Here is a 15,705-nt window from a genome sequence, read left to right as displayed (position 1 = left end):
ACTCCTAGCTTAAAAATAATTTTCCTAAATAGGAAAGTGTGACAAATCACAAAGTACAATAAAACAATTTTTATAAAATGGACCCCCCACACACACACAACTGGACTTACCTGCCCAGCAAAGAAACGGCACAAGCCGATCACTGATCCTTGAAACCCCACAGAGAGGCACTCTATTCAATGGCAGGAAAGCTCTGAATGGCTTGGCAACCAAACTGATCTTTTCAAGTCAGATCAACTCGAGCCGACTAAATATTTGGGTGCGTGGAAGGTGCCCTGATACTTTGGAAGCTGGCTGGCTGTTACATCCTTGGCAGGATAGAACCCATACAGCTAAGGCTACTGCAACAGTGATTAATATGATGAACACCTAATGATGCTGGTGGAAAGCGTTTTGAATTGCCTGGATTGCGGTATGGATAATCTGCATTCTGTATGGAGGAAGGGCATATTCTTGTGGCCATATGGCAATGGATAAATATGATCTCTTGAGTAGGCAGGGGGCATAACTTCTCATGATTAACAGAAATACCTAAAGACAGGCAGGGCTGTAAAAATCAACTTCTGGCAGACTGCAGCAACATACTGATTATTGCAGCAAGGAGCCAGTCATATAAATATGGTAACACACACATTCCTCAGAGTCGCAGATGAGCTATGATTATTGTCATGCACTTGATGAAAACCCAGACGGCTGTGGTGAGACCAGACAACAAGGCTCTGAATTAGAAATGACTAGCTCTTAGCTAGAAGTTAAGAAATCTTCTGGACTCGCTTGCAATCGTTGTATGCTGATAAGCATCCTGAAAGTCTATCAAACATATCTAGTCATATGCCTTCAGACAAGGCAAAATTGCTTGCACTGTAGCCATTCTGACTGGTGTCTTTTTGAAACAGAAGGTGAGGCTACTGAGATCCAGTACTGGCCTGATGTCCTTGTTTTTTGGTACTAAGAAGAAGCTGGAATAGTTTTCCTGACCCTACCTGGTCTGTTCAGAAATCATGGATGGCTCTCTTTTTTAAGAAGTTAGAGGCCTCTCTTTTTGCTGCTTTCAGTTGGCTGGGTTGAACATCTAGAAGCAGCTTATGTTGGGAGAAGGGCGATAAAGGGTCTAGTATAGCTTACGGATATTATCTTTCTCACCTACTTATCCTGCAGGATAGTCATCCATAGAGCCAAGCAGAGAGTCGAGCCACTTGACTGCTTCCCACAGATGGAGCGCCAGGTAAACCTTCAGGAATGGTGGATCTGTTTGCTGCAAAATGGCCTCCAGAATTCCTGGTTTTACAGATCTCCACAACCTTGTGGTCATCTGTTGAAGAAGTCGACTCTGCCATGGCAATCCCAGTCTGGGGAGGAATCAAAAGGCTGATGAATGATGCTGGGGATTCCTGAACCATAGCAATATGGATCTTTTCCAATTCCTGTTAATGGATCACTGAGGGTTCTCAAATTGGACAAAACAGTCTTACCTTCCTGTTCACACCTTGTTGATCTTTCTTTCATCACAGGTCCCACTAATACAGATCTATTGAATGGGATGTCAGTAAAGGATGTCTTAAATTTGTCCACAAAGCTGCAAAGGCAAAGCCTGGCAGCCACCTGAGGATCTGTACATGCTATTCTATCTGCTCCATCAACTTCATTATGCAACAGGTACATGGAGACGTTGGTAATGTTTAAACCCACAGTAGTCACTAGTTGCTTTCTTGACTCCGAAGTGGGTGGCCTATGCAAAGTATCTACGGCTTGTTCTATTAAATTCTTTTGGAAGCAGTTCATGTATGTTACATAATACCCTTAAAGAAATACTGCAAAGAGTGCAAGTGTGCTTCTACTTTCTATCTAATGTTCTAGACTTGTTAAGCAGTGAACAGTGGCTGATTCGGTCAGTGATCTCGCGGTGGCTGATCTGTTAAGCCTTTAGACAAGTGCTGCCTATCTTTAGGTGGGTGCAGAATTTTGCCAGGATTACATGGGATCGCCTCAGTGCCATCTGATTCCTTTAATGCCCTACTAGCAGACAAATCAGTAAGACAGTCAGCAAGAGGGACAACCCACGAGGTACAGGGTGCAGAACAGTTTGTTCAGAGAGAAGGAAAATAGGTCTACTTGAGCAACTCCCCACAGATAGATCTCATCTTGTATGAACACTAGATAGTTTCCATTCTTGAGTTTCTGCCCTTGTCCTACTCAGTATGGCTGCCAAACAGTTTTGCTTTGATGGAATACAGGATGCCTGAAGAGTGAGACTGTACTGTAAAGCTATATTCCTAAAAGCTAACATGGCTAGTTTGCAAAAGAGCATTTCTTCATCTAAGAGTATGGATCTGTTGGTCCCCTCTGCATCATCCATTCAAGGATTTCAGCAAAAGTGACACCTTAAGAAGGGGAATGGTGGGAGTCGGCAGATTATAAAATCTCCATAGAGGAGTCCCATGCCTCCTTCTACACATCCTCTTCCAGGGACACACTGAAGGTGGCCGACTGAAATTCCCCAAGGACTCCAAACAAAATCAGCAATGGTTCCTTGAGTAATTTTTTTCTACTCTTTCCTTGAAAGTCGCAACAAATTGGCTGCAGGCTTAATAAGAGGGTGTCAATGGCTGGAGCTGGTACTGTCTGTTGCTAGGAAGGAGAGGCTACCACAAGATCCATAACCATGAAAGCTGACACCAAATCCACTGGCATCAGGAATCCCTGTCCTAGCACCACAGCCATCCCTGCCAAAGCAGAAATAAGAGGAACTGAAGAGGGACACTAACAGTGAGGATCTGGACAGCACTAATATGGAGACCAGTGTCAATGCTTCGAAGGCCAAGTACTCCAACACAGAGAACACCCCAAGCAACTTGGCACAGAAAACCCAGCATAGAGTAATCAGTTACGAGATCCACCCAAAACAGAAGGTTTCAGAGTCAAGTGCACTGGATGCAGAGATGCCACTGCCAAGAGAATAGTACCTGTGTTGGCACTGAGCAGACAGGTTCCTGAAAGTAAGTCAGCTTTGTGATCATTGCTGCCAAATCTGGGGCTGGGAAAGGCTCAGAGTGTTGAGGGGTAACCTGACCGGCCCTAGAAACAGGGAGGATCAGATGACATCCATCTCTACCTACACATTTAAAACTGCCCTCATCATTGGCTCCCAATCAACTTCTGTGGAGCTACAGAAAGACCTGACAGATTTTAAGGAGTTCACTGAAGACTGTCCTCGGGATAAGAAAAAGGAAAACTCTCTTGGAGGAGTGCTTGCTGAACTATTTGACTTGGGCCTTTGTCCCTTACTGCAACAGTCTTAGAAATTGGTGGAAGACATCTGCATACACTTGGTGCAGGCAGGGATTGTGCTTTTTCTTGTCTTAGAATTTCTGGTTCATTTTTCCTCTTTTCCAGTTTGTCTCCAGAAGTGGAATAGTTATCTTCTCGAAGATTAATTTGCTCCTGTAGTCTGACAGAGACCTATATAGCATAATCTGCCTCCAGGCACACCAAGCATATGTTGTGGGTAATCCTAGGGCGGAACTTTATGATCACCCTTTCCCATATTTTTTAAAAACTGATAATAGTAACAAAAATACCAAATACCACAAAGAATATGGAAATAGCAGATAGACTTACTGTGGCTATACACCTAGCAAAACATTTTTTTTAATGGTAAGAAGACTGAAAGATGCTAATCCGTCAGAATTGGAATTGCAAAGGACATAAGCAAAAAATAGAAAATGTAAACAATACAACACTACTATATTAAACTTACAGAAACAACGTGCACACAAATGGTCTATACAATGATGGTTTTGAAGTGACAAGAATAAGTCAAAATGCCACAGCAAGGCCACATTATTTGGACTACATGAAGAACCAGGTCAATGGACAACAATGTACAAAGCAAATCCAAGCTAGCTGTACATAACAGTCAGCCAACGCCCCCCCCCCCAAATCACTATCTGGGCCAAAAAGTTGAGGGTAGCAGAAGTTATCCCCCCCCCCCCCCCCAAGAAGGAGTGCTGGATGACACAGACTACGAACACCAAGTAGGACCTATGAAAAATGGATGGATTCCATTGGGGTTTCGATGCAGCTTAATGTTTAGGCTGGCAATAGTCAAAACAAATAAATAAAAAGATCTGAGAGGAAGCCCTGCTCTAGGAAGGAATAAGGTGTACATTTTCAGGTGTCTGTATTAATGTTAATAAAACTACGGTCAAAGTTAAGGATCTACTTTTAAGCCTTCAGCCTATTATCCAGTCTGAACTGGTCGAATCAAGTTCACATTAACATTAAAGAGAATCATCAAATGATAATCTTTACATCTGGGGAGTACTCAGCGTAACAGAGCACAGAACACCTGGCCAATAAGAAAATAAATGTAGATGTCCGAGAGGTATGCATCTGCAGTCCTAACATATGGGTTGTCCTGCCCCAGGCAGCCCTTCGGTCGGCCGGATTCCAAAGTCTGGGTCTGGCCTCGGCTGATGTCGCACTTCACCCGACATCATAGCTGCTGTGAATTGGGTATAAAGGCATCAGCCGACGCCATTTTCCTCAGTGTTTCTTGCCCCAGATGCCAGGTGCCCTCTAGGAAGGCTAAATTTGGATAAATGCAAATGGTTCCAAACAGTAGAGAGCAAACAATATAAGCATGTATATACATATATACAAACAAATACACCATAATAGATTCCCCAAGCTAGCTACAAGATGGGCAAATACCCTAGGAGTACCACAGAGGGGAAGGAGGGTGGGTAATCCTGACTGCAGATGCATACCTCTCGGACATCTACATTTATGGTAGGTACAAAACTGTACTATGTCCTTCAAGGATGCATCTGCAGTCCTAACATATGGGTAGAATACCATAGCCAAACTGGGGGAGGAGGCACTAAGATGACTATGGTGTAGTTAAGATCCCTTGCAAAACAGCAGTTGCAAAACCTACTCGGGATCTGGAGTATAAAGGTAGATTATAATGTTTGGCAAATGTATGCACGGAGCTCCAAGTAGCAGCTTCTAAAATGTCTTTGGTAGTCACTCCTTGTAGGAAAGCTGTAGTAGTGGCTGTAGCCCTTGTGGAGTGAGGTCTGATGTTTTCTGGAGTAGTCTTTCCATGAAAAGAGTAACAAAATCTAATGCAATTTCCTATCCATTTTGAGATTGTCTGTTTTGAAATTGCTTTTCCTTCCATTCCTGTTGCATATGCTACCAGAAGCTGGTCAGTTTTTCTGTTGGTCTTGGTTCTGTCCAGATAGTAGCGCAATTGCCTGTGCACATCCAATGTATGTAGTAGTCTTTCCCCCCTGTTCTGTGGGTTGGGGAAGAATGTTGGTAGGTGGATTGCTTGGTTCAATGATACCCTGGAGACCACTTTTGGCATAAAAGTAGGACTAGTTCTCAAGGACACTCTATCCTGATGGAAGATAAGGAAGGGCTGTACTGCCATTAATGCCTGTAATTCAGAAACCCTTCTTTTTGAAGTGATTGCAAGCAGGAAAGCAGTTTTCCAAGATAAGAACTGTAATTCTGCTGTTGCTGCTGGTTCGAAAGGGGGAAGTGTTAACTTTTCCAGCACAAAGTTAAGGTCCCATGTAGGCAAAGGTGGTTTCCTTGGAGGCTTTACATTTTTAATTCCTCTCAGAAACTGCCCGAGTAGAGGATGAGAGAAGACTGGAGGATCCATGTTGTATTCTGCTGAAATTGCTGATGCATGAATCTTAATGGAGGAGTAAGACAGGCCATTGTGAAAAAGTTCTGCTAAGTATTCCAGGATGTTAGCTATGTTTGCTAATGATACATTTTCTCCTTTTGCTGCACTCCAAATGAGGTATCTTTTCCATTTGGCTGAATAAGTCTTCCTTGTGGAAGGTCTGCGAGCCTCAGGATAATGTCTTTAACCCTCTGAGATAAATCTGGGTTATTTTGCTTTATGTAATATTCCAAGCAGCTAGCTGTAGTGTTTTCAAGTTTGGATGTAGGATCTTGTAGTTGTTCTGTGTTAGCAGTAAAGGAACTAGAGGTAGAGGCCATGCGTGTGTCTGAGACATACTCCTCAGTAGCGGTACCAATGCTGCCTCGGCCAGTCTGGAGCTATCAGGATGATCCTTGGGTGATCTTCTTTGATCTTCAGTAGCACTTTGTGCATCAAAGGAAGAGGTGGGAATGCATATGCTGTCAGGTTTTCCCAACTGAAGGATAGGGAGTCCACCTTCCAAGCAAGTGGGTGGTATGCCCTTGTGCAGAATTTCCTCAATTGGTGGTTGTGTGGGGATGCGAACAGGTCTATTTCTGGTAGTCCCTATTTCTTTGTAATGGTTTTGAAGATGTCTGGATGCAGCATCCATTCGTGGGCATCCGTTGTTGTTCTGCTTAAGGTGTCTGCTAGTGAATTTTCTTTTCCTGGCACAAATTTGGCCTGGAGTTGAATGTTGTGGTTCAGGGCCACATTCCACAGGTCCATTGCCATCCGGCATAGAGGATATGAGCGTGTGCCTCCCTGTTTGATGATATACCACATGACTGTGGTGTTGTCCGTCCTTACCAGCAAATGACCCTGTTGAAGAAAAGGTCTGAATGTCTGAAGTGCCTGTTTCACTGCCAGCATCTCTTTTTGATTTATGTGTAGGTTCAGCTGGTCTTGTGTCCATAGGCCTTGTATACACTTGTCCACCATGTGTGCCCCCCAGCCTAGGTCTGAGGTGTCCGTGGTGATAGTCTGGCTTGGGTGAGGTTTGTGGAAGGGCAGACCTCTGTTCAACTGACAGGCCTGAGCCCACCACAGGAATTCTTGTTTCAGGCATGGAATTATTGGAATCTGGGCTTCTAGACTGTGCTTGTGTTGAGACCATACATTCCTTAGGTACCACTGCAACTTCCTCATATGTAGCCTGGCATGTGGAATCAATATTATGCAGGATGCCATGTAACCCAGGGCTTGCAGGACTTTCCTTGCTGTAAGCTGGTTCTGCGTTGTTAATGCCATGAAATAGAGTGGTAGTTGCTTTTGCTTTTCTGCTGTGAGAAATGCCATTTGATTTAATGTGTTCAGTTCTGCACCCAAGAAAGTTATCCTTTGGGATGGTACCAGCCTTGACTTTTTCATGTTGACTGTGTATCCCAGGGCTTGCAGTAGGTGTATAACCTTTTCCAAATCTTTTGTTAATTTGATCTTGTTGTCCGCTTGTATTAGGCAGTCGTCCAGGTATGTATAAATCTGAATTCCCTGAAGCCTGCAATGAGCAATTACTGATGCCAGGCATTTCGTGAATACTCTGGGCGCAGTAGATAAGCCAAAGGGCAATGCTGAGAATTGATAATGCTGTGATCCTGCAAGAAATCTGAGGTATCTTCTGCAATCTGGTCATGTAGGGACGTGCAGGTATGCCTCCTTGAGTCACCAGCCAAGACTTCTTGCCCAGCATGGGAAGAAGTTGCTGTAGGGTCAGCATCTTGAATTTTGGAACAATGAGATATGTGTTCAGAGCGGACAGGTCGAGAATAGGCCTCCATTGGTTTTCTTTCCTTGGTACCAGGAAAAGTCTGGAGTAAAATCCTTGCCCTTGTTCCATAGGCGGTACCTTTTCTATAGCTCTCATCCTTAGTAGGTGGTTGATTTGTCCTAGAGCGTTTGTTTTTTGGTTTGGTGGTAGGTTTGGCATTCCTCTCTTTTTTGGTAGAGTGTGGAAGTGAAACCTGTAGCCTTTTCTATTGTCTGTAAAATCCATTTGTCTCCTGTAATGTAATGTCAGTTTACGGAAAATAAGGCAAGCTTTCCGCCTAAGGGTGCTTGCAGTTGTTCCCTGGTAGGCGGCATCAGAGTCAAGTCATTGTGTCTGTCCTGTGGAAGAGGTCGTAGCTGAATCTGTGGCAGTACTTCTCTGGTTGTTAGGCTGCCACTGACGTCCCCTGTAGGCACCTCTGGATTGGCCTCTGCCTCTTGGGCGCCTATTTCTGCCTCTCTGTGCTCTGGAGGTGTCTGGAAAGGACCAATTCTTCGGAGGCTGGACCTGTAAGAAACCCTTGACAGTTTGGACAGATTTTGCTTTTTCTTCCACCTTCTTTAGCACTTGCTGTGCAGGGGAGCCAAACAAACTTTGTTTCTCCATGGGAGCATCTAGGAGCTTTGACTTTACATAGTCTGGTAAGGATTGCTCTTTTAACATGCATGCCTTCCAATCACTGTTCCAGTCATAGCTGATCTAAAGGAAGCCTCCAGTGCATCATAGCCGCATTTTAAGGAATGATTACTGACCTGCTGAGTGTTATGTACCAAATCCTGAAGGGACTTATGGTCTATGGTCTATAGGTTCAGGAGAGGACAGTTTTTTATTTAGCTGGTCTAACAAAAATTCCTGATACTGAATCACGTGGAATTGACAGTTTAAGGCCCTAGCCGAAAGAGTAGCAGAAGTATAAACTTTTTTACCCCATCTCTCTAATGCTCTAGATTCTCTTTCAGAGGGGAGGGGTTTTTTGGCAGAGGCAGCTGCTACAGCTTTGGGGCCCTGTGAAATGGTTTCAGGATCTGTAATAGGAGCCTTATACAAGTGAAAGTGTGTGTCCGGGACCCTGTAATATCTGTCGGGCTTGGCAGGGGTCGGGGGAAGAGAGTCAGGGGCAGTACAGGCATCATTATAAGCATCAACAACTGTTAGAACTGGAGGAATGGCTAAAGGCCTATGCTGTGGTAAATGCAAAAAGGTCCTTAGCCTTTTCCTTGAATTTGAAAAATCCTGGCCCTGCCATTGAAAATGCTCTCTCATAGCATGTAAGGTTTCCCCAAAAGAAAATTCCTCAGGAGGAGAGGCAGAAGGAATGGAGTCTTCTGCATCAGAATCCTCATAAGGAGAATATGGGCCTTCTGGAGGACCTGAGTTTTCTGAATCATCCGAGGAATAGTCTGTAGAAACAGGATCCGGGGGCTCTGCTCTAGGCCTCTTCTCTGGAGGGGGTTGAGAGGCCCTGTCTGGGTGAGGTTGGGATCCCCTGATCAAAGAAATGAGATCCTCAGCCAAGCTGAGCATTTGGGAACTGGAGGTAGGCCTGTGGGAGGGGGTTTTAGCAGGCAAGGCCTTAGAAGATTTGGCTGCTTTAGCCCTAGAAAAAGCCATGATAGACATAGATGCTGGGGGCCTAGCAGCTCCACGTGCAGGAGTAGATATGTCTAAAGGAATAGTATCTGATAAATCCTGGGTGCCTGCTACAGCAGGGTTAATTTCAGTAGCGGATTCAGCCATGCTGTGTGAGGCCTCGGCTATCGGAGGCAAGCTTTCGGCCGAAGGAAGAACCGAGGACTCTGTTTCAGCCGAAACCGAGACACTCGCGGTTGGCTTAACCGTGGTTTCGGCCGAAACCGTGGACCGCAGTGTCGGTCCTTTTCCTTACGCTTTTAGCTAATTGTGAAGTCGGAGTCTCCGACGGCATTTTGTAAGCAAAAGCGGGACCAAAACACTCCTCTGCAAACTCCGACCGACGTCTAAGTGTCCGTCGGTTGAAGGAAGCACAGGCTAGACAAGCTGATACGTCGTGGTCTGGGCCTAAGCAAGGAAGGCAGTAAGAGTGGAAATCCTTATGAGGTATTTGTTTCCCACAAGTTAAACAATTATTTACTTTTTCTGACATCGGCTGAGGCAAGAAAGAGTCCCCAACGGGGTACTTAGCTTTTTAGAAGTCTTCGGTAGAAATCTCTGGATCTGACCGACCGGCACTTGCGAACAGCTTCTGCTTCCGGCACCGCGCGGTAAGACTGAGGAAAATGGCGTCGGCTGATGCCTTTATACCCAATTCACAGCAGCTATGACGTCGGGTGAAGTGCGACATCAGCCGAGGCCAGACCCAGACTTTGGAATCTGGCCGACCGAAGGGCTGCCTGGGGCAGGACAACCCATATGTTAGGACTACAGATGCATCCTAGAAGGACATCAATAATGATACCTCTTTTCAATGATGTGCTCACAAGCCCACTCACCCCTCATTTCTCTCCTTACATAAAACTGCTTCATGACATTTTTCTTGATTTTTAATGTAACAGAATAAAACCCAAGGAAGAAAAAAATTATTGTTGCAGTGCCAAATGAGAAAAAGAGGGTGGGTTCAAATATCCTGTATTAAAATGCAATGTATCTGCTGCCAACTAGGAAAAAAAAACATTCTTTTATTCCAAACTCACTCAGATGGACCTAGTCAAAGGATGCCTGCATGGGAGGGCACACCACAAACCTGGCTTTAGGAGGAGGACTAAGGAAAAAAAGGTAGGGTGAACCTTGTAAACATAAGTGTATTAAACATAATGCATGCACCTGAAAAAAAATCTTATTCTTTCCTAGAGCAGGGCTTCTAGCCTAAGCATCCACTGCTTGACAGTAAAGCTAAATGACTTTTGAGTGAGCAGGAGGAAATGCAAACTGTCACTCACAATTGAAGGGGTTGTTTCACCTATGAATAATTCAGTGCTGAAGATGGGTTGGTGGGAAAGTAACCAATTATTAAACGTAGACTAACACGACTAACAAAAGCTCATTAACCCAGTGAAGATGCTGTACAATGCCTTAAAGTAACAAATAAGTCAAAGCGATTGTGATACAAACTTTGAAAAGTAATTCAGTTTTACAGTTAAGTAAGGACATCTAAAAAGGAAGAAAACACAGAAGGTCCAAAACTTGAGTGCGAAAAGAAGAGTATATCCTAAGGTGAATAACTGGGTTCCTCATATATATATATATATATATATATATATATATGGGTCTACTTCAGCCCATTTCACTGAAACCCATTTCGTTGACAGCTCATTTAATTGACAAACATTCTAGGTGGGGGGCTGTGCCCCACACTAATGTGGGGGCTGTGCCCCCACACTAACTATATATAACAACTCCACAGTCGCACAACAGTGGGAGGCAAAACCAGGTTTTTGCCTTGAATACTTTTGTCAATGAAATGAGCTGTCAACGAAATGGGTTTCAGTGAAATGGGCTGTCAGCGAATAGAAGTAGACCCATATAAATATATACATATATATATATATATATATATATATATATACATATATGTATATCGTCATACAACTTTAGCAGGGCTGGTGCAGAAATCACATACCAGGAAACAGTACTTGAATGGGAAAGAAAGAAAGAAAGAAATGGGAAGTTGTCCGAATATTTCTCAAAACTTTATTTTATGCAACTTAACAAAAATATAGCAATGGAATCCAAACATAAAATACAAACACCTGGTAAGACAAAAAAAACAGACGAAAGTTTTTCCACATGTTATGCAACTGCCAGTGGTGAATACAAGTCAGCGTGTAAGGCGATGAAATTCCTTTTAATATGAGAACCTGACAACATGGGTTATTCTAGAAGGTCACAGAAGCTTCCTCTATTCAGAAGATCCTTGTTAAGTACAAGACAGTAAATCTTAGAGTGCTAATACTGCAGTGGAGAAGAGCTTGTACCAAGGTTGAGGATTCATGATGTGCACACATTACAAAAATACTGTGTTCACCAATACAAGAAAAATCAAAAGCAAAACCAACAAAAAACACATTTAAAAAAACAAAACAAAAAAACCTGCAAGATCAAGTCCCCAAACCAAACTCCCAATGATTCTATATACTGTATCACTTTCAATTGTAAGTTCATTCAACTTCTGGAGAGAGTACAAAATATTCACATTCAGCAACTTCGCACATTACCCCCGTCAATGTATACTTCCAGACTTAATGTTCTAGCATACACAGAAAGTGTCAGGGAACCAACTATGTATTTCCCACAGATGATGAATGAATTTCCAAGAGAGAGTGCTGAAATTACAATACTCTCTCAAAGGTGATGGCATACAGTGAAAAGGGTGCTTGGCTGCATTCATCAAGTGTAAAGCCACCAGCTCCCAAAGCCCCTGTAAAGCTACAGAGATCAAGTCTGGTCCTAACATTGCAAAAAATGACAACAAAAGCAGGAATGAACTATGGTTCTGCTTTACGAGCGATGACGAATGAGAATTAAGTGTGGGAATTGCAAGGAAATCATACAAGAATATTGTCGTTCATCAATCATCACTGCTGCAACCTACAGAACATTGTGCAAACAAATGTATACATACATGACTGACTTGGATATACCTGCAAAAAACAATAAAAAACAATAAAAAACAAAGGTAAAATACCTGATGCGTCCATGCAGTTTTCATCTTCTAGTTTACATGCTTCTGTCAAAGTGGCAAACAAGCATCCAATTGGGTCCAGAGGGTGACCGACCCACCCCTCAAGGTTTGTAATAGTAGTCACTCCCCTTTGCAACAAGTCTGAAAGAAACACAGATACAGAACAAAGTCATTTAATGTGCTTTAGAAACAGCACAACAAATGACATCTGAAAGCAAAGATAAAAATAATGGTTGGAACAAAATGGAGAAGCAGACACAAATGAATGTTCTACTAGTATGTTAGCAGCTTCAAACTTCCCTAATTGTTTGCATATGATACACACATTGCAATGTGACCCTTGTCAAAATTTAGGTGGACATTTTGTAAAGCACAGGTGGACTGTCTGCACTGGAGGTTTTGAAAGGCAGCACATGCATTGGATCAACTTCACTACACTCCATGCATGAAGGGAAGGGAAGGGTGGAATTCAGGGTAAACCAAGAAAAAAAAAAAAAAAAAAAAAAAAAGACTACTCTGTCTTCAGGAATGAACCTTATCCATGAAACCCTTATTTTCTCCACAGCAAGAAGGAAAAAGATGAGACACTGGTATAGAGCACAAAGAAAAAAGAACATGAAAAAGTTCAAGCCACAAATGTAAAGAAAATCTTTCAAACCAAATTAAATCTGTAACATAATTCTGCAGCTCTGTAACCAAAACCTCTGCCACTAACTATGAAAAGATTATGGTAATATATCTTAGAAATCCATTATTAGCAGTTTACAAAAGTTTCTACATAAATTCTGACAACAGAAAACATTACAAGGTAAACAATAATCGACTTAAGCAGCTATCAATGTAACAAAAAATTTAAAATAATCATTTACTAAACAGCTGAACATTTATTAAAGGAATTTTCCAACGAGAGTAGCCATTTAACACATTACAGTTGCTACGTTGATCAGACACAAATCCTTGCATGTCAGGCATTTTAAAAACAATCCGCAGTGGTGCAGCGGTAGTGTTGTTGCCTCACAGCAAGAGGTTCTCCCGTTCGATTCTCGGCTGGAGTGCGGGAGTGCCTTATGTGTTGAGTCTGCATGTCCTCCCCGCGGTTGAGTGGGCATTCGAAAGACATGCGTACATGGGCGTGCCTTGGTTGAATGTCAATCTGGCACCTCGGTGTTCGTGAAAATCTACTGCCAATCATTAGCAGACTTGAGTTCTGCTGTGGCGACCCCTAACCGGGAAAAGCCAAAAGACAAAACAAAACGAAGCATTTTCTCCAAGTTTTTTTTTTTTTTTGTACCCCCCCCTGTTTTCTGTTGAGCAGCTCCCTCCAAGGCCAACTGGCCTACTGGTTACCCATATGCTGTCTGCCAGCATGTGGGGTTTCAAATATGCATGTTTATATGTCAACTGATTTTTCATGCTCTTGGTTGATACAAATTTGGCAAAATATACAAGTTCATAAAGTTCACAAAATATATGAGTTCATAATATAAAAATGTTTCATTGTGCCCCTCCCCCACCCAGGCATTCAAAGTAACAAAACTTCCTGAATGTAAATCATGCTTACAACAGTACATGTTATATCATAAAGATGATTTCAGGCATTTAATTAATGACCCTCCTAGGTACTGATCCAAAAAAAAAAAAAAATATTAACAAAAATTCCAAAAAGAGCAACAAATGTATTCAGCAATTTAAAAACAGATAATATTGTTTGCTTGTTGCTCTACTGCAAGTGTTAATATAATACCTCAAATCTTAGACTAGTGAGACATTTTACCATTCAAAGACCGCAGATGTTATAATGCTAGCTTCAGTATTTACAACAGTGGCCAACGTGAAAAATATTTAGAGTGCTTAGTGCTTTGCACACTAAGAACAAAGATAAAAATTATTTTTCCAAAGCAAAACAATGAAATGCTTTTCTGAAAAATTTTTTTTTTGTTAAAAAGGGTGCATGTTCATGCAAGATTTTTTTGCCAGAAACATTTTAAACATCTTCATTGATAATGGCATTAAAGTGACATAGGTTCAAGTAGAGTAATTAAAAAAAAAAAACATTTATTTTGTTTTCATGTAGTATACATTTTAACAATTTATATTCACTCCAACAAGACAAATTGGCCAATTCCTGCCTTCCCTTAAATTTCACCCCACCCCCCGGAACTCTACAGTGGATGTAATTGTCCCTACAAATTCCACTTCTACATAATTTGCTCCTTTCCCTTTTCTAAAGATCTCACTTTATTTTATCTCCTTTACAATATTCAGTACCTAGAGTTGGTTTAGGTTTTCATTTCAGTTTTATTAATTTCTATATCTGGGCCACACAGATCCTACATCCAGCTCAGAAGAATCATTTCATTAGTTAAAACCATTTTTTCCCTAACATTTCTGATAAGTGTTCTGTAGGGAATTTGTAACATCTGCCGCCTTGTTGCACTCCCCAAAAATATTTACAGTTACCTCTATCGTTCCCTTCAAACTCCAACATTTGCTAACTGCCCAAGGAAAATTTCTTTGACGTCTGCTTGGGGTATGAAATACTTAAACTCTAAGCAAAACTCCTAAACCTTCTGACCTTTGTTGCAGACTTTGGAGACAAAGATATCCTTCAAATGTTCCTTTGTACAGTAACCTTCTATTATCTGACCCAAATCTATAACCTCATCTGACCGATTCCTACAGTTATCATGCAATATTTTACATGTCCTACTAATTATCCTTTTTAACATCAACTTCTGTTCTAGACCCACTTAAATACACTCCCACAGCTGGTCTTTAATTTAAAAATATGTTTATGCAAGTTTCTTAATGCAAATGTTACAACAACTCAATGAGTTAGACTGCAAATATACGGCAAAAAGAAATGTATGTTGTTCTGCATCAGTAATGAGTCCGCTATCTGCCAAAAATATAGCTCATTTATGCTAGTATGGTTTTATATGCATTTTTTCCTCTCTCTCTGACACCAAAGAGACTTGGATCCCAGTGGCATCTTATTTAAATGTTAATGTGTTAAAGACTACAAAACAGTTGTGTGTGGAAGCTCTCAAAAAGAAAACAAAAAAAAAAAAACTGAGTTTTACAAAAAATTTCAATGTTGATATTTTGTAGCCAGTTCTATGTAAACTTTTATTCATAAAATGGGCAGTAGGTGAAGTACATTTAAGGATATTGTGATTATAGCCAGTCTGTTCGTGTGCGTGCGCATGTGTGTAAATTTTTTAGAAAAGTTCTAAAAAAAAAAAAAAAAGTACAGTCGTGTAAAATCGTACTGTAAGCCCAACATCCAGCCAGTAGATTAAAGCCTTCACATCCTCCCAGCGTTGTACGTCAGCTGCATGGTCCCCAGCCAGGCATGGGACATAAAGGTGACATAAGTACACTGGGTAGTTAGAACTGAAGTGCCCAAGAAGAATTACAGCAAGCCCAAGAGAAAGGCTAGCATGCACATCCAGAAGGAAAGAAAAACAGGAGAGAAAACAGAACAGGTCATAGAGACCATCTTGACCAGCAAAGTGTTCCTAATAGAAGGCAAATAAAGTGACAAAGAAAGGA

General features: G+C 41.9%; 1 protein-coding gene across 1 annotated transcript in view; it reads right to left on the bottom strand.

Moving 5' to 3' along the window:
• ZSWIM5 (zinc finger SWIM-type containing 5) overlaps positions 1 to 15,705 on the bottom strand; it is a 1,363,657-nt gene that overhangs the window by 301,962 nt on the left and 1,045,990 nt on the right. Inside the window, exon 8 of the mRNA XM_044085901.1 lies at positions 12,154 to 12,291. Within this exon, the coding sequence (XP_043941836.1) occupies positions 12,154 to 12,291 (138 nt within the window). The remainder of the gene's footprint in view (positions 1 to 12,153; positions 12,292 to 15,705) is intronic.

The sequence above is a fragment of the Protopterus annectens genome, chromosome 10.part0, assembly GCF_019279795.1.
Source record: "Protopterus annectens isolate FY-2018-M chromosome 10.part0, PAN1.0, whole genome shotgun sequence".
Lineage (NCBI taxonomy): Eukaryota > Metazoa > Chordata > Ceratodontiformes > Protopteridae > Protopterus > Protopterus annectens.
The sequence above is the reverse complement of the archived record's forward strand: the minus strand, read 5'-3'. Positions and strand labels throughout refer to the sequence as shown.